The sequence below is a fragment of the Dioszegia hungarica genome, assembly GCF_025882075.1.
Source record: "Dioszegia hungarica strain PDD-24b-2 chromosome Unknown MKK02contig_6, whole genome shotgun sequence".
Lineage (NCBI taxonomy): Eukaryota > Fungi > Basidiomycota > Tremellomycetes > Tremellales > Bulleribasidiaceae > Dioszegia > Dioszegia hungarica.
In genome coordinates this window covers 359,723-385,555 of record NW_026515768.1, presented here as the reverse complement: position 1 = coordinate 385,555, position 25,833 = coordinate 359,723, and the positions used below count along the sequence as shown (strand labels likewise).

General features: G+C 57.6%; 12 protein-coding genes across 12 annotated transcripts; 7 read left to right on the top strand and 5 right to left on the bottom strand.

Annotated features, from left to right (window-relative positions):
• Positions 1-420: 420 nt before the first annotated feature.
• Positions 421-5,568, top strand: MKK02DRAFT_22827 (SH2 domain-containing protein; the record flags this gene model as incomplete). Its single annotated transcript, XM_053086633.1, has 9 exons — positions 421-1,013; positions 1,058-2,088; positions 2,141-2,286; positions 2,336-2,668; positions 2,719-3,321; positions 3,376-3,552; positions 3,600-4,773; positions 4,824-5,223; positions 5,388-5,568. The coding sequence occupies 9 exons, from the start codon at positions 421-423 to the stop codon at positions 5,566-5,568; spliced, it is 4,638 nt and encodes a 1,545-aa protein (XP_052947682.1).
• Positions 5,569-6,685: 1,117 nt separating this feature from the next.
• On the top strand, positions 6,686-8,439 carry MKK02DRAFT_23339 (putative F-actin capping; the record flags this gene model as incomplete). The annotated part of the gene is made up of 9 exons (XM_053086715.1): positions 6,686-6,762; positions 6,811-6,824; positions 6,877-7,004; positions 7,054-7,211; positions 7,266-7,734; positions 7,783-7,904; positions 7,955-8,051; positions 8,108-8,271; positions 8,343-8,439. 9 exons carry the CDS (start codon positions 6,686-6,688, stop codon positions 8,437-8,439), a joined length of 1,326 nt encoding a protein of 441 aa, XP_052947681.1.
• A 277-nt stretch (positions 8,440-8,716) lies between these two features.
• MKK02DRAFT_35955 (uncharacterized protein) lies at positions 8,717-12,800 on the top strand (the record flags this gene model as incomplete). Its single annotated transcript, XM_053089313.1, has 6 exons — positions 8,717-9,056; positions 9,106-9,185; positions 9,326-9,448; positions 9,495-10,517; positions 10,566-12,582; positions 12,607-12,800. 6 exons carry the CDS (start codon positions 8,717-8,719, stop codon positions 12,798-12,800), a joined length of 3,777 nt encoding a protein of 1,258 aa, XP_052947680.1.
• A 383-nt stretch (positions 12,801-13,183) lies between these two features.
• MKK02DRAFT_31448 (uncharacterized protein) lies at positions 13,184-14,026 on the bottom strand (the record flags this gene model as incomplete). Its single annotated transcript, XM_053088295.1, has 1 exon — positions 13,184-14,026. The coding sequence occupies one exon, from the start codon at positions 14,024-14,026 to the stop codon at positions 13,184-13,186; it is 843 nt and encodes a 280-aa protein (XP_052947679.1).
• Positions 14,027-14,334: 308 nt separating this feature from the next.
• Positions 14,335-15,176, bottom strand: MKK02DRAFT_42280 (putative endoplasmic reticulum protein; the record flags this gene model as incomplete). Its single annotated transcript, XM_053091916.1, has 4 exons — positions 14,335-14,446; positions 14,494-14,592; positions 14,645-14,787; positions 14,823-15,176. The coding sequence occupies 4 exons, from the start codon at positions 15,174-15,176 to the stop codon at positions 14,335-14,337; spliced, it is 708 nt and encodes a 235-aa protein (XP_052947678.1).
• A 702-nt stretch (positions 15,177-15,878) lies between these two features.
• MKK02DRAFT_42279 (inorganic pyrophosphatase) lies at positions 15,879-17,163 on the top strand (the record flags this gene model as incomplete). Its single annotated transcript, XM_053091915.1, has 7 exons — positions 15,879-16,007; positions 16,057-16,216; positions 16,270-16,453; positions 16,504-16,564; positions 16,618-16,684; positions 16,731-16,792; positions 16,840-17,163. The coding sequence occupies 7 exons, from the start codon at positions 15,879-15,881 to the stop codon at positions 17,161-17,163; spliced, it is 987 nt and encodes a 328-aa protein (XP_052947677.1).
• Positions 17,164-17,567: 404 nt separating this feature from the next.
• MKK02DRAFT_42278 (protein-tyrosine phosphatase) lies at positions 17,568-18,350 on the top strand (the record flags this gene model as incomplete). The annotated part of the gene is made up of 4 exons (XM_053091914.1): positions 17,568-17,613; positions 17,709-17,814; positions 17,862-18,243; positions 18,294-18,350. 4 exons carry the CDS (start codon positions 17,568-17,570, stop codon positions 18,348-18,350), a joined length of 591 nt encoding a protein of 196 aa, XP_052947676.1.
• Positions 18,351-18,648: 298 nt separating this feature from the next.
• Positions 18,649-19,827, bottom strand: MKK02DRAFT_42277 (uncharacterized protein; the record flags this gene model as incomplete). The annotated part of the gene is made up of 3 exons (XM_053091913.1): positions 18,649-19,168; positions 19,230-19,386; positions 19,437-19,827. 3 exons carry the CDS (start codon positions 19,825-19,827, stop codon positions 18,649-18,651), a joined length of 1,068 nt encoding a protein of 355 aa, XP_052947675.1.
• A 292-nt stretch (positions 19,828-20,119) lies between these two features.
• Positions 20,120-21,068, top strand: MKK02DRAFT_31443 (ribosome recycling factor-domain-containing protein; the record flags this gene model as incomplete). Its single annotated transcript, XM_053088294.1, has 3 exons — positions 20,120-20,456; positions 20,505-20,721; positions 20,855-21,068. 3 exons carry the CDS (start codon positions 20,120-20,122, stop codon positions 21,066-21,068), a joined length of 768 nt encoding a protein of 255 aa, XP_052947674.1.
• A 396-nt stretch (positions 21,069-21,464) lies between these two features.
• On the top strand, positions 21,465-21,833 carry MKK02DRAFT_42275 (uncharacterized protein; the record flags this gene model as incomplete). Its single annotated transcript, XM_053091912.1, has 3 exons — positions 21,465-21,590; positions 21,644-21,726; positions 21,770-21,833. The coding sequence occupies 3 exons, from the start codon at positions 21,465-21,467 to the stop codon at positions 21,831-21,833; spliced, it is 273 nt and encodes a 90-aa protein (XP_052947673.1).
• A 112-nt stretch (positions 21,834-21,945) lies between these two features.
• On the bottom strand, positions 21,946-23,865 carry MKK02DRAFT_42274 (triose-phosphate transporter family-domain-containing protein; the record flags this gene model as incomplete). Its single annotated transcript, XM_053091911.1, has 6 exons — positions 21,946-22,358; positions 22,405-22,544; positions 22,583-23,018; positions 23,071-23,159; positions 23,210-23,398; positions 23,468-23,865. 6 exons carry the CDS (start codon positions 23,863-23,865, stop codon positions 21,946-21,948), a joined length of 1,665 nt encoding a protein of 554 aa, XP_052947672.1.
• A 645-nt stretch (positions 23,866-24,510) lies between these two features.
• Positions 24,511-25,173, bottom strand: MKK02DRAFT_31441 (uncharacterized protein; the record flags this gene model as incomplete). Its single annotated transcript, XM_053088293.1, has 1 exon — positions 24,511-25,173. One exon carries the CDS (start codon positions 25,171-25,173, stop codon positions 24,511-24,513), a length of 663 nt encoding a protein of 220 aa, XP_052947671.1.
• Between the last annotated feature and the right edge of the window lie 660 nt (positions 25,174-25,833).

The following is a 25,833-nucleotide window of genomic DNA, read 5'->3' as shown; positions in this document are numbered from 1 at the left end:
GCCCGTGATCGTTCCATGCTTTATGCCGGTGGCGAATCGCCACTTGTGCCCGACCGACCGGACCAATATCATGAGTGGCACTCACTCGGATAGCGGCCGCTCATGGCATGTCCATTCCACGCCATTCTGAGGCTGCTGAGGCTCTGCACAATGTCTGCTGTAGTGCTGCTCCCAATGCATAGATATACCATGGCCCTCAGCATGGCTGCGGGATGAATAGGTGGTAAGAGAATAGATTGTAGTTATGCCCCCTACTTAGGCTGAAACCTCTTCGGCAATCGCCGCTCGTGCCTCCGCTCTCAACGACCACCACCACAAGCTCTCTATTTCCTCTTTGCCTTTCAAGCAAAGGTCAAGCAACAAACAAGCACTATACAGCAGTCCACTCGTCAGCCTACTACTCCGGAAGAACCGTCAGCCATGTCCGACAGATCAGGCTCGCCCGACGAGGGCTCAGGCGACGAGATCCGGCCGCACGGCGAGCACGACTCATCCGAGGAGTCCGAGGATGATCCCGAGGAGGCCCGCCGGATCGCCGAGGGCTTCATCGTCGAAGGCGAGGACGACGATGATGACGGGGATGTAGACGGTGATGGCAAGAAGGAGACCAAGGAGGAGCGGCGAGCGAGAAAGAAGGCGGAGAAGCGGAATAAACGGCGTCAGAAGCGCAAGGAACGAGGGGCGGAGCTCAGTGAGGATGAACTGGAACTCATCAATGAGAACCGGGGAATCGGGGGGCCTAGCACGTCGCGGCCCCTGAAGCGGCTGAGGAGGCGTTCAGGGAGCGAGGGTGATGATGATGAGCCGAGACTGGATCTACGGAATATGTTTGCGGACGACGAGGAGAGGCTGGATGAGGATGATGATGACCTCGGAGACTTCATCGAGGAGGATGAGGAGGCGGCACCTCCGGGGGAGACGGAGGATCAGCGGAGGCAGAGGAAGAGGGAGGAGAAGGCGATCAGGCGCGAACAGGCCAAGCGCCGCCCGGATGTCGCTGGGGTGGATAAGGGGTGAGTCGGCTCCTCTATCGGCGGGAATACAAGCTGACATCCAGGTCATGGGACGAGATCTTCGAGGTATTCGGCGCGGGAGAAGACTATGACTGGGCGCTGGAGGGAGAGGACGGTCAGCAGGACCCGGACGATATCGACCCTGCCAAGAAGGATCTTCGGTTGGAGGATGTCTTTGACCCGTCCGAAATCAAAGCACGGCGGCTGCAGGACGAGGACAAGACCATCGCCTCCCTCGACCGGCCGGAACGGCATCAACTCATGAACTCCACCCTCTCTGATAATCCCGTCATCGCCCCCGACTCCCTCTATCCCCCACCCGATCTCGCCGCCGGTTACGCGCACAACAAGATATCCACTCGGACCCAGTACATCTTCTGCGGGATGCATCAGGACGGTTCTTACCCCTCCATGTACGAACAGGCGCCGTACCGCCGTCCGGACCTCTCTGCCGAGTTCATCAAGGCCGTATCGACCGCGCTCAACATGATGTTCGTCCAACATCTCGAGGTGCCTTATATCTGGCACTACAAGCGGGATGTCATCAGTCTGCTGGAGAATGAGGGGCAGAGCTCGGTACAGTTCTTGGAGAGGGACGAGCTCTGGTCACTCTACAACCTGGGCATCAAGTTCCGGGCGGTATACGAGCGGACGCAGCAGGTGCGGGAGACATGGCGGAAGATACAGGAAAGGCGGCCAGAGGTGGAAGATCAGTACCTCACCCAGACACTGCTGGAGTCGGTGTGTATGCTGGGCATCGAGTCGGCCGCGGAGGGCATCGAGTGGTTGGCGTACCACTACGCACGGGTTATCAGGGAGATCAAGGAGGAAGAGGCGGTAGCGGAGGGATCGAAGCGATTACCGGAACGGATGGCCCAGGACGATCTCCGCGTCGGACCGATCATGACCCTCGTCAAGGCGTTTGGGATCCACGTGCCTACGGTGGCGGTCAGCTTCAACGACTCGGACGGGGTGGTGCGTCCACCGCAGGATGCCGATCAGGCGCCGCTGGATCTCGCGGAGGAGTTTGCGGGGACTGGGACGCCGTTCTTGAGTGGAGGAGATGCGTTGAAGGGTATGTTGGGTTGTCTGCACGGGTCGGTACGGCAACCAGCTGACTCGAGTAGCTGCGAGTTCACTCATTGTCAGCGAGTTTGCAAAAGATCCGACGATCCGACTTCAAGCGCGAGAGTTCGTCAAGGAATGCGCAGACGTGACGATCAACCCAACCGATAGGGGTATGACCGTTATCGACCTATGGCATACCTACTACGTGAGCTACCGCTTTCACTTCGTCCCTGTGATCCAAGCTGACATCACAGACCTTCAAGTTCCTCACCAACAAACCCGCCAACAGCTTCGCTGGATCCCCACAATGGCTCCACATCCTGAAAGCGGAAGAAGAAGGGCTCATCACTATCTCCATCAACGTCGCCGATGCGCAAGTCGACGCATTCTCGGGCGCGCTCGAGCGGTGCTGCGTCTCGACCGACTACGGGGAGATTGCATCAAGCTGGAACGAGTTACGGAAGGAGGTGTGCCGGGATGTGGTCAAGAATCACTTGATACCTATGGGGAGCAAGTGGGTGAAGGAGTATCTGAAGGGTCAGGCGGAGGACTATGTGGCGGAGCATTGCAGGCGGGAGCTAGAATTTGTGAGTGTCAAACCCGCCATGGGATGTGAGGGTAAAGCTGATCGAGATAGAGAATCAACGTCAAGCCATACTGCGGACCCAACATGGAGTCAGGCGACACCCCCTCCGTCCTCGCGCTCACCAACGGCCAAGGCGATATCCGGGACGCCGTGATCGCCATCATGCTAGACGACAATGGTGTCATCTTGACCCAAACGAAATTCGACAATCTCAAGGACGAAGATGACCGCGAGGCATTCATGGAGCTCATTGAGCGCCGTAAACCCAAAGTCTGCGCCATCGGCGGTCTCTCCGCCCAGACCCACCGGCTCAAAGAGGAGGTGACGAGCGTTCTCCGGGAAATCGCCGTCAACCTCTCTGGCGAGAATCCACCTGTATCCGACACGTTCCCGAGCCACGAGGAGTTCACCCAGGCGCTGAGTCACTTTGATGAGCGCATCCGGCCGTTCAGTACGCCGTTGATCATGCCGAATGACGCGACGGCGAGGATGTATATGAGCAGCGAGGAGGCGGGGAAGGAGCATCCGGGCTTGCCGCTGAATGGGCGGTATGCTTTGGCGTTGGCGAGGTTTGTGCAAAACCCGCTGAATGCGTATGCGAAGCTGGGGAGGAGGATGTTGGATATCACGTTCTTCGAGTATCATCAGAAACTGGTGAGTTGCCTATCTGCAGCATTGCAGAGGCAGAAACACTAGCTGACGAAGTAGATCTCACAAGAGAAGCTGTTGATCCACCTGGAACGGGCGCTGGTCAACTCGGTTTGCGCCATGGGTATTGAGATCAACTCGTGTGTCGCGGACGCGTACCAGCGGTCCATGCTGCCATTCATCTCTGGTCTGGGGCCAAGGAAGGCGGACTCTTTGGTACATGCTGTCGGGAGAGCGGTGAGCTGGAAGGCCGATACATCTTTCAGGCATAAGCTGATGATCAGGGTACCCTTCTCAACCGACTGCAATTCTCCGAATCCGGCCTCTTCGGTCCTACCATCTTCGAAAACGTCGCCGGGTTCCTCTCGATCGAGTCGGACCTCGACAACCTCATTCTGGAGGAGGCCAACCCGCAGGAACAGGCCGATCCGCTCGACTGTACCCGTATCCACCCGGAAGACTACGAATTCGCGCAGAAAATGTGCCAAGATGCCCTCGACCTCGACGTCGAGGATGTCGAGGGGCAGCACAAATCCGAGGTGGTCCAAAAACTCATGACGGACAATGACCGGTCGCGGAAACTGTCGGAGCTCAACCTCGACGACTTTGCGTACAACCTCCAACGTCAAGGAGAGGGCAACAAGCGGCACGCGCTCGGCGAGATTGTCAATGAGCTCATCTCATATCGGTCGGACCGGCGGCCGCCGTTCTACGAGCCCTCGCCGTGGGAGGTAGTGACGATGCTCACGGGCGAGACGGAGCGGTCTATCGGTCGCGGTCTGCGCGTCTCGGCTACGGTCCGCAAGGCTCTCCAGAGCCGGGCGTTCTGTTCCCTCGAATCGGGGATCGACGCCATCATTGAGCGGGAGTACGTCGCAGATGACCAGGAGATTGCGTCGTGCGAGGACGTCCTCAAACCCCGTCAAAACCTCAACGCGGTCGTCATCAATGTCGAACCCCAGCGGTTCCAAGTCCGGATCTCTATCCGGCCCTCGGACCTCTCCCAGTCGGTCCCATTCGTCCAGCCGTTCGCGAGTGATCCGTTTAACGACGACGCAAAGCGGGTACGACTCGAAACGGCCGCGGCTGCTAAGAAGATGCGGCAGCAGGGCAAGGCGAAGCGCGTGATCAATCACCCGAATTGGCACGTCATGAACTCGGGTCAGGCGGAGCAGTTCCTCGCTACCCAGCCGAGAGGGGAGGTGGTTATCCGTCCGAGCTCAAAGGGCGCGGATCACCTCGCGATGACGTTCAAGCTGGACGAAAAGGTGTACCAGCACGTGGATATCCAGGAGATTGATAAGCCGAACGAGTATGCTTTGGGGCGGATGCTGCGGATAGCTGGGAAATACAGCTTTACGGATCTGGACGACGTGATTGTCAATTATGCCAATGCGATCATGAGGATGTTGGAGGAGGCGGAACGGTCGGAAAAGTTCAAGCCGGCAGATCAGATCGGTAAGTCTTTCAGTTCACTCTATATCAGATGTGATGAAGCTGATCGTCAGAATCATTCCTCAAAAACACCCTCCTCGCATTCCCCAATCGATCCATGTACGCCTTTTGCCTCGACCACGATCACCCGGGCTACCTCTCCCTCCTCTTCCTAAACAAAGCGACCAAGGACGGCGGTGTCATCTCCACATGGCCCGTCCGTCTCCTTCCTGGCGCGTACTCCCTTTACAATGCCGAAGTACCGGGAATGAATGAGCTGTGTAATGCGTTCAAGACGCAGTACTCGAATCGGCTGGCGGAAGGTGGGGCGGGCGGCAAGACGCCGGGTATCCGGGCAGGGAGGACCCCGGCGCACGGTGGGCGCACGCCAGGTGGACGGACGCCGGCTGTAGGGGGTGCGACGCCGTTTGGAGCGGGTATGGGAAGGACGCCGGCGCAGGGAGGGGCGACGCCGTATGGTGCTGGAGTGGGGAGAACGCCTGTGCGGCCGGGTATGACGCCAAATCCTTGTAAGTCTGCATATCTCTCTGCCAGCGAGGTACAAGCTGATCGTCAGATGGTCAAAATGGAGGTCCGTCCAGACCGCCCGTGGCGGCCTATGGCGGCGCCACGCCTAGCGGCGGGTACCCTAATGGTTATGCGGCTGGATATCCCCCGCAGCAGCCTCAACAGGCCGGGTTTGGGGGAAGATATGGGATGCCGCCGCAGAATGGGGCGATGCCGCCTCCGGGGAGACCAGGTGGGGTAGGGATGAATCCTGAGCGGGCCGCGATGCTGGGTCGGCAAGGCGGGAGATGATTGGGAAGGGGAAGGGAAAAAGAGGGAAGGATCGATGAACGGGGTGATTAGTCGAGAAAGGGCCGGGTATTGAGGAGCGTCATGGGGGGGTGCTGAGCTAGGGCTTTTGTAACGTGTAGATCAGTATCAAATAGCATAAGGTGTTTATTTCTGGTGCATCAAGATAAGATAAGAGCGATCAACAGGACACCTCAATTGTCTGCTGCGTGCGAAGCTTGAGCAGACTGGACTAGTAGTGCATCACGATAAAACCGGGAGTTGGCCCGAGATTGGGCAGCGAGAGAGGACGGAGAGATCTATGACAACCAAATAAGGAGGAGGAGCGGAGTCTAGGCAGCAGCAACAAACTATGCACTGGGTCAGCCATGTGCTCCTTTCGACTGACACAGCGCGACTTACGCCGGGGAAGCACTGGTCAAAGGTGTTCTTGGGGTGCTTGGCGTCCGTATGTATCGTCAATCTGACGATGTCAGCTCGTGTGCAAGCAGTCGATAGCGTACGAGGGAGCTGCACTCACTGAGCCTGCTTCGAGGTCATCTGGAAGGTCTGCATGCAGATAGCGCACTTCAAGGTCTGTGCTGCCTAGACCAGGTCAGCTGTGCCTTAAAGCGGGTGCGGGCTCGTAAGCTTACAGCATTCGACTTGAGCTGCGAAGAAGGGGCCTTGGGACCCTTGGCTGCGTTCCTCTCACGGTCCTTGGCTGACTTTGCGCCCTATACTGCATCAGCATAGCCCCTTCACAAGAAGGTAGATAACGCGCGTTTCCGCCACCCATTTCTGCTAGTTTTTGAGTTGGAGAGGGTAGTAAATCGAGGAGAGCGCCTGGAGTTCGGGTGCTGAGCAGGCGAAGGTAAGTATGGGCAGAAGTTTAAGCTGGATAAGAGGTGATAGGTGTTGTTATTGTCAAGACCAGCTGAGCTTGGAAAAATGTCTGAGGAGGACCAAGGGCCGGGGGATTTGAACCGTGCCTGAATCCGCCACGTGGCCAGGTCGGACCCGCGCGTCATGCCGCTGGTGCACTGAGCTCCTGTGCTGGGTAGCTATAACGGACCATACATCTCGCGCACAGAGCTCTACATCTATTTTACTGTCCTAGGCAGCTCAGAGACAGGCGAAAATGGCAGAACTATCATCGGATGAGCGAGCCAAGCTTGGCGCAAAGCTCATAGAGCAGTCTCCACCCGGAGAGGTCAAGTGAGTAGGGTCCCTTTCCGACTGCAGTCGAGCGAAGCTGATCCGCAGCGATGTGATCAATGGTCAGCTCCCAGTTTGCCGTCTTCCTTAGGAGGGAGCGAAGCTGACGAACAGCTATCCGAGCTATCGTAGGCGACGATGACGCCTTGATGGTCCACGCTGGACCAGCTCTCAGGGCGTACAACCTCGTTCAACTCACGGTGGTCGAGCATCCCGCCAGAGAAGGTGCACCTGCGCATACCGTACGCTTATCCATTCGAGAGTCATATGGCACATATGCTGACCCTATAGTCTGTCTTGTCCGAGGCGGCCATCCTGCCGGGCACGTCAGGCGACGGCGAGCGGTACATCGATGCTATCGGGAAGCAGAGCTTTACGTTTGACCATGTCAACGTCGTCGCGAGTGATTATGAAGCGTATGAATTGCCAGAGGAGGAAGAGGCCTTCCGGTGAGCTTCTCTTTGCCCATGGTCATCGGTAGTTAATCAAGCTGATACTTCCAGGGCGGAGCTAGCAAAGTCATTAGCTGCATATACTAAGAACCATTATCCGACCGGTCAATCCTCCGTCAATTGCTCGCAGCACCCACTTCTACCGCCTGCACCAGCTCCAGAGGCCGAGCCTGAGGCTGCACCCTCACCAGAGCCGGCTACTCCGCAACCGCCTACCGACGACGTGATTATGGAGGGCGCAACACCAGCAAAGATGGCCGAGACGGATGATATCGTTACGGACGTCATACCCGAGCAGGTCGGCGCAGGGTCCAGCGAGCCTGCGCCTACGCCTGCGGTGGGAGCGGAGGTAGCAAAGACGGGGGAGGTGGATCAACCGGGAGGACTGGAGAAGGTGGATGAGGCAGTCGAGGAGGTCAAGCAGGCAGAAGACGGGGAGGCACCTGCTGAGAATGAGACGGCTGGAGAATCCGATTCATCGGCAGAATCACCGGATGGTCCGAAGGAAACGCCAGAGGTCGTCGAGGTGGCGGGCGAAGAAAGCATACCTGTTGCGACCGCACCGGAGGACTCAACATCATCGGACAAGACCTCGGCGGAGAAGCCAGTCGAGCGACAACAGGAGCGACTGGAGAATCCGATCTACACCCTGGAAGTGGTAGGAAACCGGTACAAGACGGACGCTTTCTGGTCAGTTGTTCGCCCGACTTTGCGGGGATCAGGTCAGCTGATACAATAAGGACTGGGAGATGGCGGACATGCTGGACTGTCGATAAAGCCGCCGCTAAAGTCGAAGGCAAGCTGCTTGTCGATGTGCACTACTTTGAACAGGGCAATGTGAGCAGTCCAGTCTTTGTCGAGGCTCAGAATCGGCCAGCTCGCTAAAGCCATAGGTGCAACTCACTACCCAACACAAAGCATCTTTCGCGTACCCATCAGAAGTGTCTGGGCAGAGCATCGCCAGCCAGATTGTCACCACGATCAGCAAAGTCGAGGCGGCGTATCAGATGGAATTGCAGGATGTGTATGGTGATTTGGGAGATAAGGTTTTCAGATCGTGAGTCCGCTCATACACGCTCTTCGGACTGTATACTGTTGGCCTTAACGGGAATTGAGCTGATGCGATAGCTTGCGCCGAGCGTTACCGGTGACCAGGCAGAAGGTGGATTGGGAGAAGGTAGGGGGCTACTCCCTCGGGAGCGATATCAGCAAGGCGAGGGCCTAGATCTTGTGTACAGATACATGAATTGTATGAGCGTTCTGCCTTCGTCTGCTTCTGGCTCCTCGCCCCGCCAGGATCCCTCCCGCTGCCTCTCCGCCGCTGCCCTGGTGCTCGTGTGAGCAGGTCCGAGCTGATGATCGATGAAACTTGCGGAGAAACGATGCCGGCATCCCGTCAACAAGCGCAGAAGTCGCCACCACCAGCGCGTGCAGCAGCCAAACCTTGAAGAGCCTCGTTACTTGCTGCTTTGTCTACTTTATTTAACGATAATGAGCATGAGATGAACGATCACGACGGCGCACCGCCATCTCCCAACTCCCTTGCCTTCCCCTCTGAGGCGTCCCGGTCCCCTTCGCCGGAGGACCAACTCGACAGTCATACCCGGGCCCATTCGCCCGCACCGTCCGATATCGGACTGTCTCCGTCAGCATCAACATTCTTACGCACGGCCGAGACGCTCGAGGGACTGGCGCAACAGCTCTCGAATCTCAGCAACGATGCCGAAGAGGCGTCCGCACCGGGCGGGGCGGTGGTCTGTTGTTGCGGGGCGGTAGATGGGAGAGGATGTAAAGCTGCGCAGGGGAGGGAGAGGATGGCTGAGAAATTGATTCTCAGCGGCGGTGCGTTCTTGCTTTGCCTGATTATGCGGACTCGGCTGAATGGAGGCAGAGATAGGCAATGCGCTTCTGCATCGCTATGAAGCGCTCGAGAAGAAGCACGCTTTCGAGGTGAAACGGCTCCAACATCAGGTGGGTTCATCAGATCCCTCTATCATCTCTAGCTCCATTCGGTTTCATCTCATTCCGAAACTTGCACTTGACAGGAAGCTTTGTGTTTGTATCTCGAATCTCATTTCGTTCAATCTCTATATCAAGGTGCTGATTGACAGCTCGAGGTCAAGCGGACTGCTCTGGCCGATAGCATACGACGGATTAACGCGCTGGAAAAGGCGAATGGGACGCATTTGGGCAAATACGCAGATTTGAACAGGAAGCACGAGGCTTTGGAGAAGGTAAGCGCAAACCGACTGTGAAAGACCTCAATGGCTGATCATATAGCGCTACACCCAATCTCTTCATACCCAAAACCTCACGCAGCAATCGCTCACCCACGTTCGCACCGAGCTCACCACTTTACGAAACACGATGCAACGCCAGTCCATCGCTCTTGCTTCCGGTGCCGGGGTGGAAGAGCGCCTGTCAGACGCCGAGAGACGGTACGAGGAAGCGCGGGAGATGCAGATCGCGGCGGAACGAGCGGGGAAGGAGGAGATACGCAAGCGGAGTCGGGCCGAGCTCCGTATTGCCGAGCTGGAGCAACAGCTCCGGGCTGCACAGCGGGAGATTGAGGAGATCAAAGAAGCTCGAACGCGGGACGCAGAGGTACTCCTCGACAACGCCAAATCACGCCTCGAGAACCTGCACGAGCAGCTCTCGTCCACTTTTCGAGCCGACTCACCGGCCGAACAGCCGGAATACCTCCGCGCGCTGGAGGGACTCGTAGCGTCGAATGCTATGCTCAAGCACGATGTCTCGGAGCTATCGCATCTACTCGCAGAGTCGAAGGATGACGTCCGGTCGCTGCGGGAGGAGAATGATGAGCTGCGCGCAGTCAATGGAGTGGCCGGGCGGGTCTCGCCGGGCGTCCCTCCACATCTCGCGGCGGAGCTTCGGCAGGGGAATCACTCGCGGACCGAGTCATCTCCTACGGTCGGAGCGTTCGACCGGTCCACCTGGGCCAGGATGTCGGTCTCGAGCTCGATGCGATGGGATCATAATCGTCGCTCGTCGTTCGCTCCGTCCTTTGCTTCGACCTCGACAGCGGATGGGGGTCTCACCTCACCCGGACTGGGTCTGGGGTCCATTGGGGAGTTTGGCGGCGCGCTCTTGAGGGATGGAGTGCTCAGTCCGCCTTTGCAAGCGACGGACGGGCGAGAAAGTCCTCAGGGAGGCGCATTCAGGACGAGTCCGAGTGGCGGGATAGGGTACGTGTTAAATGGAGTGCCAAAGATGGGGGCGGTCAAGCCCCAGTATAGGCGCAGAGCGAGTGATAGGCCTCAGATGCCATCCAGAAGCTATACAGTGAGTTGCTCCACCCGGCGATATCGGGGACTGCCAGCTGATCATCAGTCTCAGGGCGTCGGCTCCATCGCAGAGAGCGCACCCCTCGAGTCGGACGTCGGACACACAACGGACGAGCCCATCTCCCCTGCATCCGAGTACTTCCGCGCGGCGGATGTCAGCCGGAAACGCCGCTCGCTCATGCTTCAGCGGCATCACTCTGCCTCACCGCACGAGTCGGCCGACTATAGCTCTACCGCCTCTCGCACCCTCGTAGATGGAGGTCTGGCCGATCTCACTTCGCCCCGGAGCGAGGGAGAGGTGGGGACGGCGTTGCCTGCTAAGCCCAGCCCGGCGAAAGCGGCGCATCGGCGGACATTGCTTCTCCTGACCAAGTCAAAAGGGACGCAGACGGACCCGACCGAGTTTGACGTAGGTACTGTCAGGATACCCACGTCGGACTACATGGATGGACCTCCAGCTCCCCCATCCGTCGCTTCTACCGGAACATCACCGCGGCCGGACGACCGGTCGGAGACGTCTTCCCTCCATCCACCGGTCCAAGGTCCACTCATGATCTTTGTCGAACACCTCTCGAAACTGCTCGGCCGGCTCCGCGCAGCAGACATCCCCACCCTCAATCGCCGGCTCAAAAAGCAACACCTCTCGGGCGACGTCTCGCATCTCTCCCGATCGACCCTCCGGGCGCTCCATACCGAGATCGCCGAGACGAAGAACCTCTTCCGCGGGATGCTCGACTCGAACAGTATTCAGCGGAAAGAATGGAATATGCTGTTCAAACTCATGAAGGATGTCTTTACCGAGCTGGTGGATATGCAGGCGGTCATCAACGATGTGACGCTGGAGCCGAAACTGGCCAAACGGCTGCAGAAGGAGGCGTTCAGGGATGAGGAGGCGGAAGAGGCCGCATTGGCGGCTGCTGCGGCTGGAGGAGGCGGGGTGGGGCTGGGATGGATAGCCAATCCTATCACGAGGCTGTTTGTCACGCCCGCGAGCGAGCCGGTGGCGGACAATAAGGCAGGTGTGAGGGGAGGGGATAGAGGGAAGTTGCAGGCAGGAGTGCCGGTCAAGGCGGTCTCGAAGCAGGCGGCCGTGTCCGGTGCCACGACCACACATGTCAGTGTGGAGTTTGCAGGTGCGGGAATGACTAGGCGGGCGACGCCGGCTCCTTCTGCTCTTGCCCCATCTGCCTTGGGGTCGGGGTCCGGTGTGGTGGATGCTCTCCCGCCGAGCCCAAATCCTACCGCTCCGCCTGGGGATCGGAGTCGGCAAGTCTCAGCCAACTCGGTCGCTACTGTCGAATCTACCAGGGCGGACATGGCGGGCACGACGCGTACTCTACGTCCACCGGGGACACTGCGGCCCAGCAAGTCCCGGGCAAACCGGAATGAGCTGCTGGGGATTTTTGCGGGCGCGCAGAACCCTCGGCCACCCATGCCTCCTGCCGGTTCCCCATGGCTCCTTCTCGACTCGGACGGCATCCCTCCTCCTACCCCCAAACTCCGGTCAGCGAGCTCCCAGTACTTTGGTCCGGGCGCAGAACGGACCATCCGCGCTCGGGACGGTACAACGCAGCGGAAACGCCTCTCCGCGGTCGTCGACGCCGTCATTGACAACAGTCAAGGTGACGACGGGCAGGGCATGGATGACACGACGCACGACCTGCCATTCCAGCAACAATTGCTCACGCGGACATTACGGCCTCGGGGGTTGAGCGACAGCTCTATTCGCTCAACATACGTTAGCCATGCGGCCACGAGCGAGATGATGCCCTCTGCGCCTCCCGCGGAGTTGGGTGCGGCAGTAGCGCGTCAAGGAGGATATACGGGCGGTCTTCTGGCGGGACTGGGGAGGAGGCTTTACTGGGCCAAGTCGGACGTCTCGCCTGTCAATCCTATGGATATGCCTCCGCCCCCACCTCCCCCGGCACAGCCACACCGAACCACCTCGTCCGGATCCAAGGAGGTCAGGGAACCCCTCAATCGCTCCACATCGACCTCGGCGGCGAAACCAATCTCGGCTTCGGCCTCGCCGAATAAGCGGGGTACTGCCCAAGCACCGGTCGGTACCCTGTCAAGCTCGATCACAGGGGGTGGAGGAGGCTTCATCAGCTTCTTGGAGAATATAGCAGGGGAGGGCGCAAAGAAGGGGATGGACGCGGAGGAGGAGGGGGCAGCGAAACGAAGAGGTGGGGAGAGCAGTCTGGACCGGATGGAGAGGGAAGAGATGATCGGTGCGAGCTTCAGACAGGGGGTGATGCTTGGTCAAGGTGGGGCGAGGTAGCGTCTTGATTACTTGGTACGGAAGGGGTCGTTGTTGTATGATAATCTCAGGACGATTTGGTAGGCCATATTTTACGCTTGAATTAGCTGCTCCCTTATCAGGCGGATGTATGCATGTAGCTCTTACGTCTTGTGGAGATCTGATCCTACGAGTAGATAAATGGTGTTGTGGCTGGCGTGGATGGGGTATACTATCTGAGGTACAACTTGTCCGTATTGCTTGCCCCGCGGTCTAAACTCCCCAGCTTGCGGCTTTCCCCACCTGTCCACTCATATCGCCGGACGCCCAGGGCCGCGACAGCCGAGTAGATCAGCGGAGTGGCCGTCCCACCGGGTCCGAGCACCCTGATGAGAAGGGGCTACTGAGTCCGCATGGATGTCAGATCACGACAGCGAGGACTGCTGCTCCTGCTCCAGCGCCTTCCTCGCCTTGGCCAGCTTCTTCTTTTCCCGCTTGATCGCCGATTTGGATTTGACGGGGGAGTTTTGGGCAGATGGGTTGACTTGTTGGGAGTCCGATGGGAGAGGACAAGAGGCCAATGATGCGATGGTCGAGGGTTTGGGAGTGTCCTTTGTGTTGACGGGAGAATTGGGGTTGGCTTTGGATGGTGTCTTGGCGGGAGTTGCGGGTGCGGCCTCGACTTGTTCGACTTGTTTGTCCGTGGTGGGCGCCGGCGTGGCCTCATTGGCTTGAGCGGTCTCGGCCATAGCAGGACTTGCTTGTGCAGAAGTCTCCCCGCTGGTCGCGACCGCCGCCCCGTTGGTCCCTGTCCCCGTCGCCGCGGCCTTCTTCTTCTTCTTCCCGCCCAACGGGTCGACCATTCCCTGCCGCTTCCGCTTCCCCACCATACTCGCCCTACTTTCCTCCTCCTCCGATTCCACCTCATCCCCCTGTGCATCCGCAGAGGGTTTACCTCCCCGCTCCTTCTCTTCTTCCCCTTGCCGCCGTTTCCCATTCTTCAGACTCCGCTCCAATCCCTGCAATCCGCCCTTATATCCTCCACCTCCGACCTTCGGGGCATTTAGCGCTGGATGTCCAAGGCCTAGTCGGTCCTTTCCTTCGCCGGCAGACCGGAGGAGCGCCTGCCACTCCTTCTCGGCGTCGGCGGCGGGGACCTTGTGCCCAAAGTTGGCGGGGAGCCAGGAGGAGACGGAGGACGCGAATACAGAGGCCGATAGAGCGAGAGCCTCGGTAGTAGGTACATTAGGGGTCTCTGCGGACGCCATGACGACTGAAAGTCATCAGTGAGTGCTCTTTCACACAGCGAGGAGAGCAACGAACATCTTTACTAATGTGGATGTTATGCCTTGTGTAGGAGATCTTTACTCCAGGTCGATTTCTGTAAGGGGCTGAGATTACCGGCAGAGTGCGAGACGAGACGAGCAGATTATATGCGCGATGAACTGTAGGAGCGAGAAGACGGGTCACAAGATGCGAAGTTACAACGCTTCATCTAAGGCAGTATTTGGTTGGTATTTGAGCTTGTGCGCCTTTCAAGATCCAACCAAGAGCTAGTCCGTGCGTCCGATGAGGGCTATGCGTCTCCGCGCCATTGCTGCGCAAGCGCTGCGATTTCTGTGTTGACGATGGTGGAAACAGATTCGGTAGGTGGATGATGGACCAGGTACGCGATAGCGGCGCCGACACTGTCATGTCAGCTATCACGCTGCCGGCTATCACGCAATGCACTTACTCGTCAGAGTCGATGCAAACTCCCTTGACCGGGAGTCCTACTCGTCTGAACCCGTAGAACAGCTTCTGACCGAAAGCTTCGCCCATACTGATTCCGGGTCTGCGACTCAGCTTCAGGCTCGGCAGAGAAGCGGCAGCAACAAGTGTCTCACCTGTCCCCAAGCAGGAAGCCGGGGCGGAGAATGACGGTCTTCTCGAACCCCATGCCCTTGATGGATTCTTCCAGCTCGCCTTTCATTTGCGGATATGCACCAGACGACTTAGCATCGGCGCCTGCGGATGAGACGAGGATGACCTACCATCGTTAGGCTCATCGTTATAGGAACTTACATAAGTTGACCCGTCTTCTCGTGCTTTCGCTGCCAGCTGTTTGTTCAGATCCACATCAATAGCTCGCTGAGCAGCCACTCCGCCAGCTTTACGACGCGTAGTCCCGAGTGCAGTGATGTACACCCCGCCAGGAGATCCTACGGACCCCTTTACGGCTTCCGCAATGTCGGATACCGCCCTGTTACTGTGTGTCGTGGAAGCGTTCGCACAAGAAACTGTATGAGGAGTAGAGCGGGTGATGGTGGTCAAGCTGTAGGCATAATTGCTTGATGAGAGCATGTAGCGCAAGGCGGACGAGCCAACGAGGCCTGTTGAGCCGAGGAGAGTGACCTGAGTAGCGGCTTTGGCTGACATGAGGGGAAGGGTGAGCTCGGTCAGGAGAGAAGCTTTATGTGAGTTTGACGAAGGGGTCAGCTGTCATATATATACCATCGAAGGCCGGACGATCATCGATGATGTTGAGCAGTTGTAGGAGCTTTCCCAGCCGTCGAGAATCGGCGCGACTGAGGACCGGCAACAGCTCCGCGGGACCTCCGCGGCGAACCGGAACCGCCGAACTACCATCCGCGGAACACGGCAAGGGATATTCCGCCCACGCAACGAGAGTTGCAGCAGGAACGTTGATCTTATGACCCTAAACATCAAAGTACTACGCCGATACGACGCAAGCACAGCAAACCTTTCATACACATATAGACAGAAGAGCATCTAGTGCGGGGCTGAAGCACACGACGACAGACTCCACGGCGAGCGGCGTGAGCATGGTCGCGGAAGTCCACACCGAAACACGTGCTCGACCAAAAGCTTGGCGGCAATGCAACGTTCGCTCCTGGCGCTGATCTGACCTATTGAGAATGGCCAGCTATTCGCACCCTCGGCTGGCCTCGCGATCAATTGGACGGCCAAGTGAGCTTAGCATGCCCTTTTTGGCGGTCGGTATGGGTCGGTCTACCGAGGGGGAAATACTGCGTGAGACAATCAAAGTTCTGATATAAAGGCTCCGCGCCGGTAGCTGATGACCGTCACGGATATTCCTCACTCTTGACTCTGACCACTATGCTCGGCTCTCTCATCGTTCTCACCGCTCCTGTTCTCGCGGCTGCCGTGTCCATCCCTAAGCGGGCCAACGACGGAGCTGGCTCCAGCCCATACAGTCTGCGCACCGTAGGCGCTCGAAACACTCTGGTCAGTCTGTACGCCACCTGCCAATACCTGACTGTGCTGACAGATCCAGGATTGGAGAGTATGGCTGGAGAAAAACGGGCAGCCCGCCTCATTCTGGCACGACGTCCCTCTCTACCCGGACGAGAAGAACAAGCAGATTGTCAATTTTGTCGTCGAGGTGCCTCGGTGGGAGGATGCCAAGATTGAGATCAGGAGGCAAGAGCCGCTAAGTGAGTTCTTTGTCTCATCTCGGCTCATAGGCGAACCGGTGACTGATGTCCAGACCCTATCTTCCACGATGACCGGAACGACCTGCCCCGCTTCGTCGAGAGCGTCTGGCCCCACAAGTCGTACCCGTTCCACTATGGTTCTATCCCGCAGACGTGGGAAAGCCCGAACTTCAATCACTCGTTCACTGGATTCCCGGGTGATAACGACCCGATGGATCTGTTCGATATCGGACAAGAGTGAGTTACTGGTAGAGCTGCGTGCCGGAGGCAGGATGCTGACGGCTCAGTCTAGGCTACACTGGTCAGATCAAGCAAGTCAAGATTCTCGGAGCTTTGGCTGTGAACGATGTGAGTCAGAAGTAGCGCGCAGTGAACCAGAATCCAGTAGCTGATTTGTTCAGGGCGACGAGACCGATTGGAAGGTGCTTGCTATCGATATCAAAGACCCCCTGGCTGCCCTCGTCAATGGTGAGTCGTCTTCCGCTGCTCAGGGACCTAGGGCTGATATACGCAGACTACCTTGACGTTGAGCGCTATAGGCCCGGTACTATCGCCGCTTACCGTGACTGGTGGACTGTGAGCTGCGACCTCTCTGCTGATCAAGACCTGAGCTGACGGCGCAGTACTACAAAGTCGCTCGCGGAGACGATGTCATCCCCATCGTTGGCGAATGGTACCAGGACGCCAAGAATGCCACCGCGGTCGTCGCTGAGTCCCACACATTCTGGTGGGACCTAGTCAAGGGCAACGTCGATACCAACACCATCAACTACAACCAGACCTCGTATGCCGACTTCAAGGGGTACGCCGACCCGAGCAAGGCCACTGCGACGTTCAAGATCCCCAGCAAGTCGAATGTGCTGCCGGCCGAGCCGAAGCCCTCGAGGTTCAGTGATTGGTACTACCTCTATGCGGGGGCTAAGCTCGTTACGCTGCCTAAGAAGTAGGGAGCTCCGAGGCGGGAGGGAAACTAAGGGGCGGTGGGGAGTTGGGGGAAGAAGGTAGAAATCTAGATTATAATAGAGAAATAGTAGATAAATGGATCAGATCACAAGCCCAAGGAGTCTCCTGAGATCGTCCGACGCCTCCAATGGCTGTGGCTTGAGCTCCTGAAGCTCGAGTAGAGCTTCAAAGATCAGACTCATCAGACACAGGTCATAATCAGCACTGCAGTTATAGAGGCCACAACGAATGCCGTAACTCCGCCGCGCACCTGATCAATGATGTACCTGATCACGAATGAGCTTGCGCTTCGTCCATCACGCTCATATCTGCCTCACACGTACGCCGGCGGGCACCCGCTGCAGAGAGCCAGGTCAGAACCGAATCAACGGGAAAGCAAATCAGCAAGATGGCCAAAATCGTTCCGCCGATGAACTTCGGCTTGGTTGAAGATGGTATGTCCGTTGCAGAACCTTCTTGAATGATGCGGGAATCGCTCATCAGGCTACGCCGACTGTCAGCTAATCACGTATGGGTGCTGATGTGGCAGGCTTCTACCGATCTGCACAGCCCTCTGAGCTCAACTTCAGCTTCCTCGAGAAGCTGAATCTGCGAGCGGTCATCTGGGTTGGCGCAGAGGAGCCTTCCGATATACTGTCAGTCCCTCTTCGCCTGACCGTTCGACCTAAGCTGATACAGTCAGACTATCATTCCTCGATTCCCAAGGAATCGTCCTACACAACCTCTCACCTCAGCCCTCACTCAACCCTCACTTTCCCCCACCGGCCTCGACACCCGACATCCACCCCTTCCCCTTCCCCTCGCAAGCCCAAGGCCAGGGCGCCGGGAACCTTCAGCTCCACCTCCCACCCCTCCCTCCACCTCCAGAACCGCTCATCATCCGCGCGTTGACCCTGTTGCTCCAGGCGCAGACATTCCCGGTGCTCGTGTGCTGCAATATGGGCAGACACCGGACGGGAACGGTCGTAGGGTGTTATCGCAAGCTGCAGAGGTGGGCGCTGAGCAGCATATTGGAGGAGTACAGGCGGTATGCCGGGATGAAGGTCAGGGTGTTGAATGAGCAGGTAAGCTTTGGTACAGTCCTGTCGTATGGCCAGCATAGCTGACGAGCTAGTTCATTGAGCTGTTCGATACAGATTTGGTGTCCGTCACAGCCGAGCCAGCTTCGTGAGCCGCCACCTCGCTTGCGACAGATGTGTCCATCCTCTGCTCCCACCCCGTACGACCTCACGAGATGGGATCCTCATGGCGCAGCGCGGGGACTTGACGAAGGCCGCCGTCTGGCCATTCCATCCTCGGAGACCTGGATACGGTGCTATACGGGCCTCGAGGAACCCTCGTCGTCCGGTCCGCTTCACCTTCGCTTCACCCTCAGGGCTGCAATCGGCAAGCGTTGTACATGAATGCAAGATGAGATGGTCATATACAATAGATGATGGAGCCACTGACTTCTGACCCTACTGACAAGCTCAAAACGCCACCACCTTCGCCTTCGACTTTGGCTTAGCCACCGCCACCGCCACGACTGGCCCTGCTGGTGCCTCACCCTGTCCGCCTTCCGCTCCTTCGCCCCTGCCCTCCTGCTTGTAGGGCTCTCTCAGCCCATTATTGTTGAACGGCTTCTTCTCCCTCTTGCCCTTCTTATCCCCGCCCATCTCCGCCATCCTCACTCTTGACTGCACCATAAAGTCGTCCTCATCCGCACCCGCCGTCCTGGGGATCCCGGAGCTCATCGCCTCCCTCTCATTATCCTTCTCGGCAGCTGCCTCACGCCGCTCCTTGAGCGTCGGGCAGTCCTTGATGAGGTGCCTGACGCTGCCGCAGACATTGCACTTGCCGCCGTGGATGTAGACGCCCTTGTCATTGGTGGGGCATTGGGAGGAGAGGTGGCCTTTTTGATTGCAGATGTAGCAGGTGGCGTAGGGGGTCGGGTCGCGCGGGTTGACGGGTTTATAGCATTGCGAGAGGGAGTGAGCGGTCGAGTTGCACCTATTTATGTCAGCTATACACTACGCCAAGGATGCAGCAGGAGGTCAGGAGGTCAGCTCACCGGTAGCAGATATTGCCAGTCACCCCGCCCTTCTTAGGGCAATCCCTCGCGGTGTGTCCATCCTCACGACAGCCAAAGCAAGTCAACGCCGACTTCTTTTCGTCGATGCGCTGCAGTCTTCTCTGCTCCGACTTGTCCTCCATCATCCTCTGCTTCTCTGCATATGTCAGCTCCCTTCCGCTCCTCGTTGGGATCGGGTCGACTCACTCGCAATGCCCTCGTCCCTGCCCCATCCTCCCTGCCTCTTCGTGCCCCCCTCCCCACCCTCATTCGATTGCACGTACCCCGCTCCCGTCTCGCCCGTATCCTTCCTCTTCTGCTTGTTCACCTTCTCCGCATTTCTCGCCCGACTCCGCTCACGCTCCGCCTCTACCTCCTCGGGAGTAGGCAGCACCAGCTCGCCATTCTCGATCGCCTTGGCGCGCTCCCGCTTCTTCTGCTGCTTCTTGCCTGAGCGATGCACCTTTTTCTTGGGCTTCTCTTCGCCTTCTGCTGGAGCTGTGGAGGGGCCCGCCTCTGGTGATGGCTGTCGAGCTTCTTCGGCGGCGGAGGGGACGAAGGTCTTTCGGGGCATCCCGATGGAGGTGATTCGTGCCATTTCGGTGGTATACTTGTCGGTGATTTGGGTATTGAAGTGTTGACCGAGGGGTGTAGAAGGCCGGAAGGATGATAGGTCTTTGCTTCAGAGTGCTTGATAGATGAAAGTTATAGAAGCAACATTGATCATGCTGGACATCTGCACAGCCAAAATCTCGGAAAATTTGCCCTATCAGGTCACGTGCCGCCAAGTCAATCAGCCGCCGGCCGCCGGCGCGTCCAACTCGGGAATCGTTATGCTCTTGTACCTGCACCATACATAGCTGCATCCCGAGCTCTCTACAGCGGTCGATATGCAGCGCACCATCATTCGCGCCTGTCAGTCGGCCGTCCGATCGGCGGACATCGGCAGGACAGGCGCTTTCGGGGGCTCACTCCACCTTACCCCTCTCCCGTCAGCCGGTCCGTCCCGCCTGTTCTCGTCAACGCCTATATCACTCAAGAAAGCCAAACTTGCGCCTGCCAAGCCATCAAAGGGCAAGGTCCGCGCGGAGGATGATCCGAGCGAGACGGACGTCGACACTGAGGGAGTTTTGGCCAAAACGAGGGAAAAGATGGAAAAGGCGGTCAGCTGGGCAAAAGGGTTGGTCTACGATGGAGTAGAAAGAGGGAGGGGCAAGGTTTCACCAGGTCAGCTCTCTGGTCTAAGGGAATACTCAGACAGCTGACCCGGAACAGCACTTCTGGATTCGGTCCGCGTTCAATTACCGGACGAGCCCTCGGCTCAAACGCTGAATTCGATAGCGTCCGTCACGGTCAAGCAGAATACTCTGTTTGTGGAGGTGTGGGACCCGGACGCGATGAAGCATGTCGAGTCGGCGCTGCATAAGGCGAACATGCCGGGGATGTCGCCCCAGCGGGTGGATCAGAGCACGATCAAGATACCCTTGTCCAGGTGAGCTTCGCCTCCGACACTGGCCTCAGTTCCCAAGCATTGGATCAATCGAGCCTGGCAGCGTGTATCTCTTAGTTATCCAGGCTTTTCACGAATGGCCAATCCAGTAGGGGCATGTGGCTGACGATACCAGACCAACGGTGGAACAGCGGACCCAAATCCTGCGCAATCTCAACGCTACAATAGAAGGCTCGAAACAGCAGGTCCGGACGGCCCGATCGGACGGTATCAAGCTGGTAGGAGGGAAGGGTGCGCAGGGAGCAGACGATGTGCAAGAGCTGGCGAATGAGTATGGGAAGGAGCTTGACGATCTGTTAGCACAGGCGAAGAAGGAATTCGAGAAGTGATCAGAAGCCAATGCCAACCCCATACCTCTCGGCCAATCTGGCTTCTGCTCTTGCGTCTATGTATGCTGAGACGGCAAGCTCGGCTACGCTAGGCCCCGTGCCAGTCCGCTGCCAAAGCCTGCTGCAACACCCCTGGCCACCTGGTACCTGAAACACGATGATATCACGTTTTGCCTCCGTGAAACACGGAGGAATGAGGAGGACACGGGGTGATGGCTGGTGCACACACCACCGTCACAGGTACCAATCCGATCTGAGACGTCTTGCTTCTGCCTGACGTTACGGACATAGCTATCGGTCGACCATCCATATAAAAGCAGCAGAACCCTCCTTACGTTGACCATCACACCTATTACCAACCAAAAGAGCAACCACCTCAATACCCCACATCCTACAATGCTCGGCTTCGGATCCTCCAAGACTCGCGCGCACCCGCATGGCCATGCCGCCCACGCCCACTCGCACGCGTCAGACTTTCCAAAGCAGTCTCACCGGAAGAACAGGATTAGAGGTCTCAAGGCGGTACGTCAGTCCTTGTTGATAAAACATGCGCGGCAAGCTAACTTAATTGCCAGGCCATCAACAACCCTCGGACAACGGACGACGGTCGTGCTGGAGCGCAGGCGGAGCTGAATCATATGGGGGTGAGGCCGACTAAGTGAGCTTCCCCATCGTTCCATCGAACCTCGCTAACAATACAGGCCGAGTTTGCAGACCCGGATCCGCCACTTCCTCGGTATGGGAGGCAAAAGCCATCGCCGCTAGGCAGCCGCGTCTTGTCCAGGGGCTGACCGGCGATCATGGAGCAAGCTGGTATCAGACATACGACTATAATGACATGATATATACATCTATCTATCCTGTACCTGATACAAGTCTATACCTCCTTGTCCCACCATTTCCCCCAACTCCGTCCGCCAGTCTGGATGCCATTCTCCCCGACCCGCTCCTTCCGTCGCTGCAGTACCTCCTCATCATCGTCCTCCTCTTCCCCCTCGCCTTCCTCGCTCCAGCTATCGTTCCAGCCCTCAAAGTCATCTCTCCGCTTCTGCATCACTGAATCGGCATCCCCCTCCTCTCCCACCTTGTGACCTCGAAGCTTCGTCAAGGACGGTAGCTGCGACATTGGCACCGAGCCGGGCGAGGCTAGACCCACCTCGTCCGCTGAGGGAGCGAGGGCGTATTGACCTGGGTGTGAGGAAGTAGGAGTGGGTAGGATGAGGGGCGAGTCTTCGTCGGCTGATGAGGACATGGCTTTGTTGTATTTGTGGTAGGAGAAGAGGGCGATACCTACAGTCTCAGCGCTTACTAAAGAAACACGACCGCTGAAACTCACCGCATACAGCTATCGCCACACCGACGATATTGAGGTTGGTGAGCTGGTCGCCGAACACCCAAGCTGAGATGGAGATGGTCGTGACTTCCTTGAATACACCAGCGACGGATAGGGGCAGGATACCGGCGCGGTCGATGATACTGAACATGAGCACCTCCTCCCCTCGTCCACGACTCACAAGTACTCGCTGGTCACCATCGCAAAGGCAATAGCGCCCGGGAAGGCAATCACCAACACCGTGAACCACGCGGACGTCCCCTCAAAGTGCCCACTCCCAAACACATTCTTCCACCCTTCCACCCCGATACTGACAGGGATGAGGACGATCGCCATGAGCGGTGCGAGCCAGAAGATCGTCGCAAAAGGATTGGAAAGGCCCATGCTCTTCTTCTTCATGAGCGTCTCGGTGAGGGCCCAGCGAAGACCAGAGAGCGCCGAGGCGGAGAAGACCATGATGATACCGGGCAGATTGACGGAGGTGGTGTCGAAGACCATGAGGAATACACCGGCGGAGATGAGGGTGATGACGCCGATGAGGTTGAGGGAGAAGCGCTCGAGGCGGAAGATGAACGCGAAGATTAGGACGAAGATCAGGGCGGAGGATTTGCACATTGCTGTACTGTCAGCTGCGGAACCTCTGCTTGACTGAATTTAAAGGAAGCGTACTGTAGAGGGAAAGAGTGATCGTCCGGAGACTCAGATTGGATAGGCCGATGTCTCCAGCGGTACTGATTGCAGTCGGGAAGATCTTGGCGCTAGAGCTTCAGCTGAATCCTTATATCATGCAGTGATGTGTTCCGCTCACACGTAGTCTTGACGTGTTGGTCGCTCAAGTGGTCGGTACTTGTGTGCCCATATCAGTCGTACCGCACCGGCCAGGGAGAATTGGACGACCATATGACACGCCGTGACGAAGAGGGGGAAAGGGAAGTTGTAGTATTCGGCTGAGAACATCCATTTGTTGTATATGGATAGCAGCGTTGCTGAGCCGTACCTACTGGTCAGCTGATCCTTCCCATCAAGCTGGGGATGTGGTAAGGGTCCGAGTACAGATATCACTCACCAGGCACATACGAATAAAGCAGTGATCAGTGTGCTCCTCCACCACGCTGCCTTTCTTTGCGCCTCGCCCTGCGTCATCCCCATCGCCTGCAGTGGTTCTTCCTCCCCATGCTCTAACAGGCCAGCACGCCCTCTTCCATACTCCGCGCTCGTTCCGCCCTCCGGCTCCTCCCTCCTATTGCCCCTCGCTGCTCCACTATTCAATAGCCTTTCTCCACTTAATCGCCGTCCGCTCCCTTCCCCCTCTTCCTCCCCAGATGGTCTGCTCGGGCCCGGCACAGAGTATCCCGGCAGGTCATCCGCGTCATCGTCATACGCGTCTGCGTCGAATACGCTCGTACCGGGGGTGGTGTCGCGACGGTCCTGGGCACGGGGCCGGCTTGGTCCCGCTGAGTCCATTCTTGCACTGAGTCCTGTGATGCTTCCTACCACCAGCGAAATCGCAGGGATACTATAGGTCGCGTCGGAGTGAGTGCGTACGAGCAAGAAGATCGAAGTCACTGAGAAGGTAGATATGTAGCGGAGAACGAGCTGCTTCTGCTCTTGCGCGGGCCTTATAGGCACGGTCGCGTTGCGCCACGTGGGGTGTTAAGGAATGCAATCTTGTGCAGCTCCGCGATCTAGAGTCTAGACCTCATGATGAGGGCGCATAGGGGCGCAACCGGCTAGGACCGCTCTCTCATATAGTACAGAATAGCTCCCTCGAGAATTCCTTCGTCAGAGCAGACCTTCAAGTCGCTGAAGCTGCTCCGGCCCTCTCTAGCGTCGAAAGTTGCCGGGTCATTTCCTGAGCGCTAGCAGCTGATGAGCTCGGTGCAGGATCAGCCCTGTAGTCCCTGGGTCGGCAGGACTAGCTGGTCATCCGGAGTACCGGGAGCTTGAGTGCTTGCCACTCGTCATCAGTAGCCGACCGCATTTGATCCTCTTGATTGACGCTCCACTGCAGTCTGGAGTCGTGGACTAGAAGTAGCATCAAATCGTATTTCCACTACTAAAGAGACCCGCCCCCTCGACTTGCCCAGTCAGACACGTAAACTTCCCCAGTCAGTCCTGCACCCTCTTCGGCCACTTTCCATAGAAGTCTGCTCTCCTCAGAGTCTGGTTTGACTGGGATGCGGCAAAGTAAGCCAGCGCATCTCGAAAGACCCCGTGGTGATACGGCTCCCGATCGAAGTCGTACATCACCGGATTTGAGGTCAGGTCGGTCTTCCACTCCTGCAGACTCTCGGCAAACGTCGCAGCTGCCGTGATCAGGTGGCTGTCAAGAACGTCCAGCCCACCCACCATCGATTGGCCCAGCCTTGGGATATCATCCTTGGCATGGCTCTTTTCGATGGAGGCGGATCTGACAACGCAGGGGCGATATACCTCTCTAGCGATCATTCCGGTCAATTGCCTGTAGATCGCCTGAAGCTGAGCCGCCGCCGCACTCGTGTACGCTGCTGTGTCGTAGGCAGGAAAACAGTCAGTGAGCTCTTCGACCGTGCAGTCATCCGCGCCCACAAGCCACTCCCGCTTGGTACTCTCGGCGTCCAGGAGGTTCATTGTGTTCTTCCACCGCTTCCTGATGGCTTCAGCTCGCCGACCGTAATGCTTCATCCCTCCATCTTCGGCGCCATTCATCTCGCACACCGCTCCGGCCTCTAACTGTAAGAGTTCAATGATGGGGTCACACGAGCTGACGATCTCGCTGTAATGTGAGGTCATGTTGGTAGGCGAGGATTGTGGACGAGTAAGTGGCGGATCTGGTGTGGAGTATGGCTAGAGTTATCACAGGTGGCAATTGAGGAGAGTGTATGGTGAGAGGTGCTACTAGATGAGAGGTAGGGAAAACAAGCCCAGCTATATGTAATACGGGGTGGACTCGACCTAGCTCGGACGACGGTCAACCGTTCATCTTGTATACTCCGCCAGCAGAGAGCACGCTATGTCGCCTAAACATGGCCTAGTGGCGTAGAATGAAAGGACTGATTGCGGGATGGTGTGTCAGCTCCTGACCGGGCTACATGGATGGCATTTGGATCTTGCGATCGCAGATTCGCAGTGCAACCTAGACCAAAGAAGGGATCAGAATATCATCACGGTGTGGGGAAAGCGCAGGCTTGATACAATTCCGCCACACAACGAGGAATGAGGAGGTCCGTGCACAGCACACAGGCGAGGCTGACGAGAGCCATGGATGGCTAAGCGTTGGATATATCGTCAATCACCGTACATAGCACTAGCCACATACATGTTCATGTAGCTCTTGCTCTGTCTCACCTGCAGCTTGGCCATTCGACACTCGGTGCTACTCCCATCGACATCTATACGGCTCGGCACACTCCTCGTATCCCTCTCATACCCCTCTCCTGTGCGCCAGTCCTC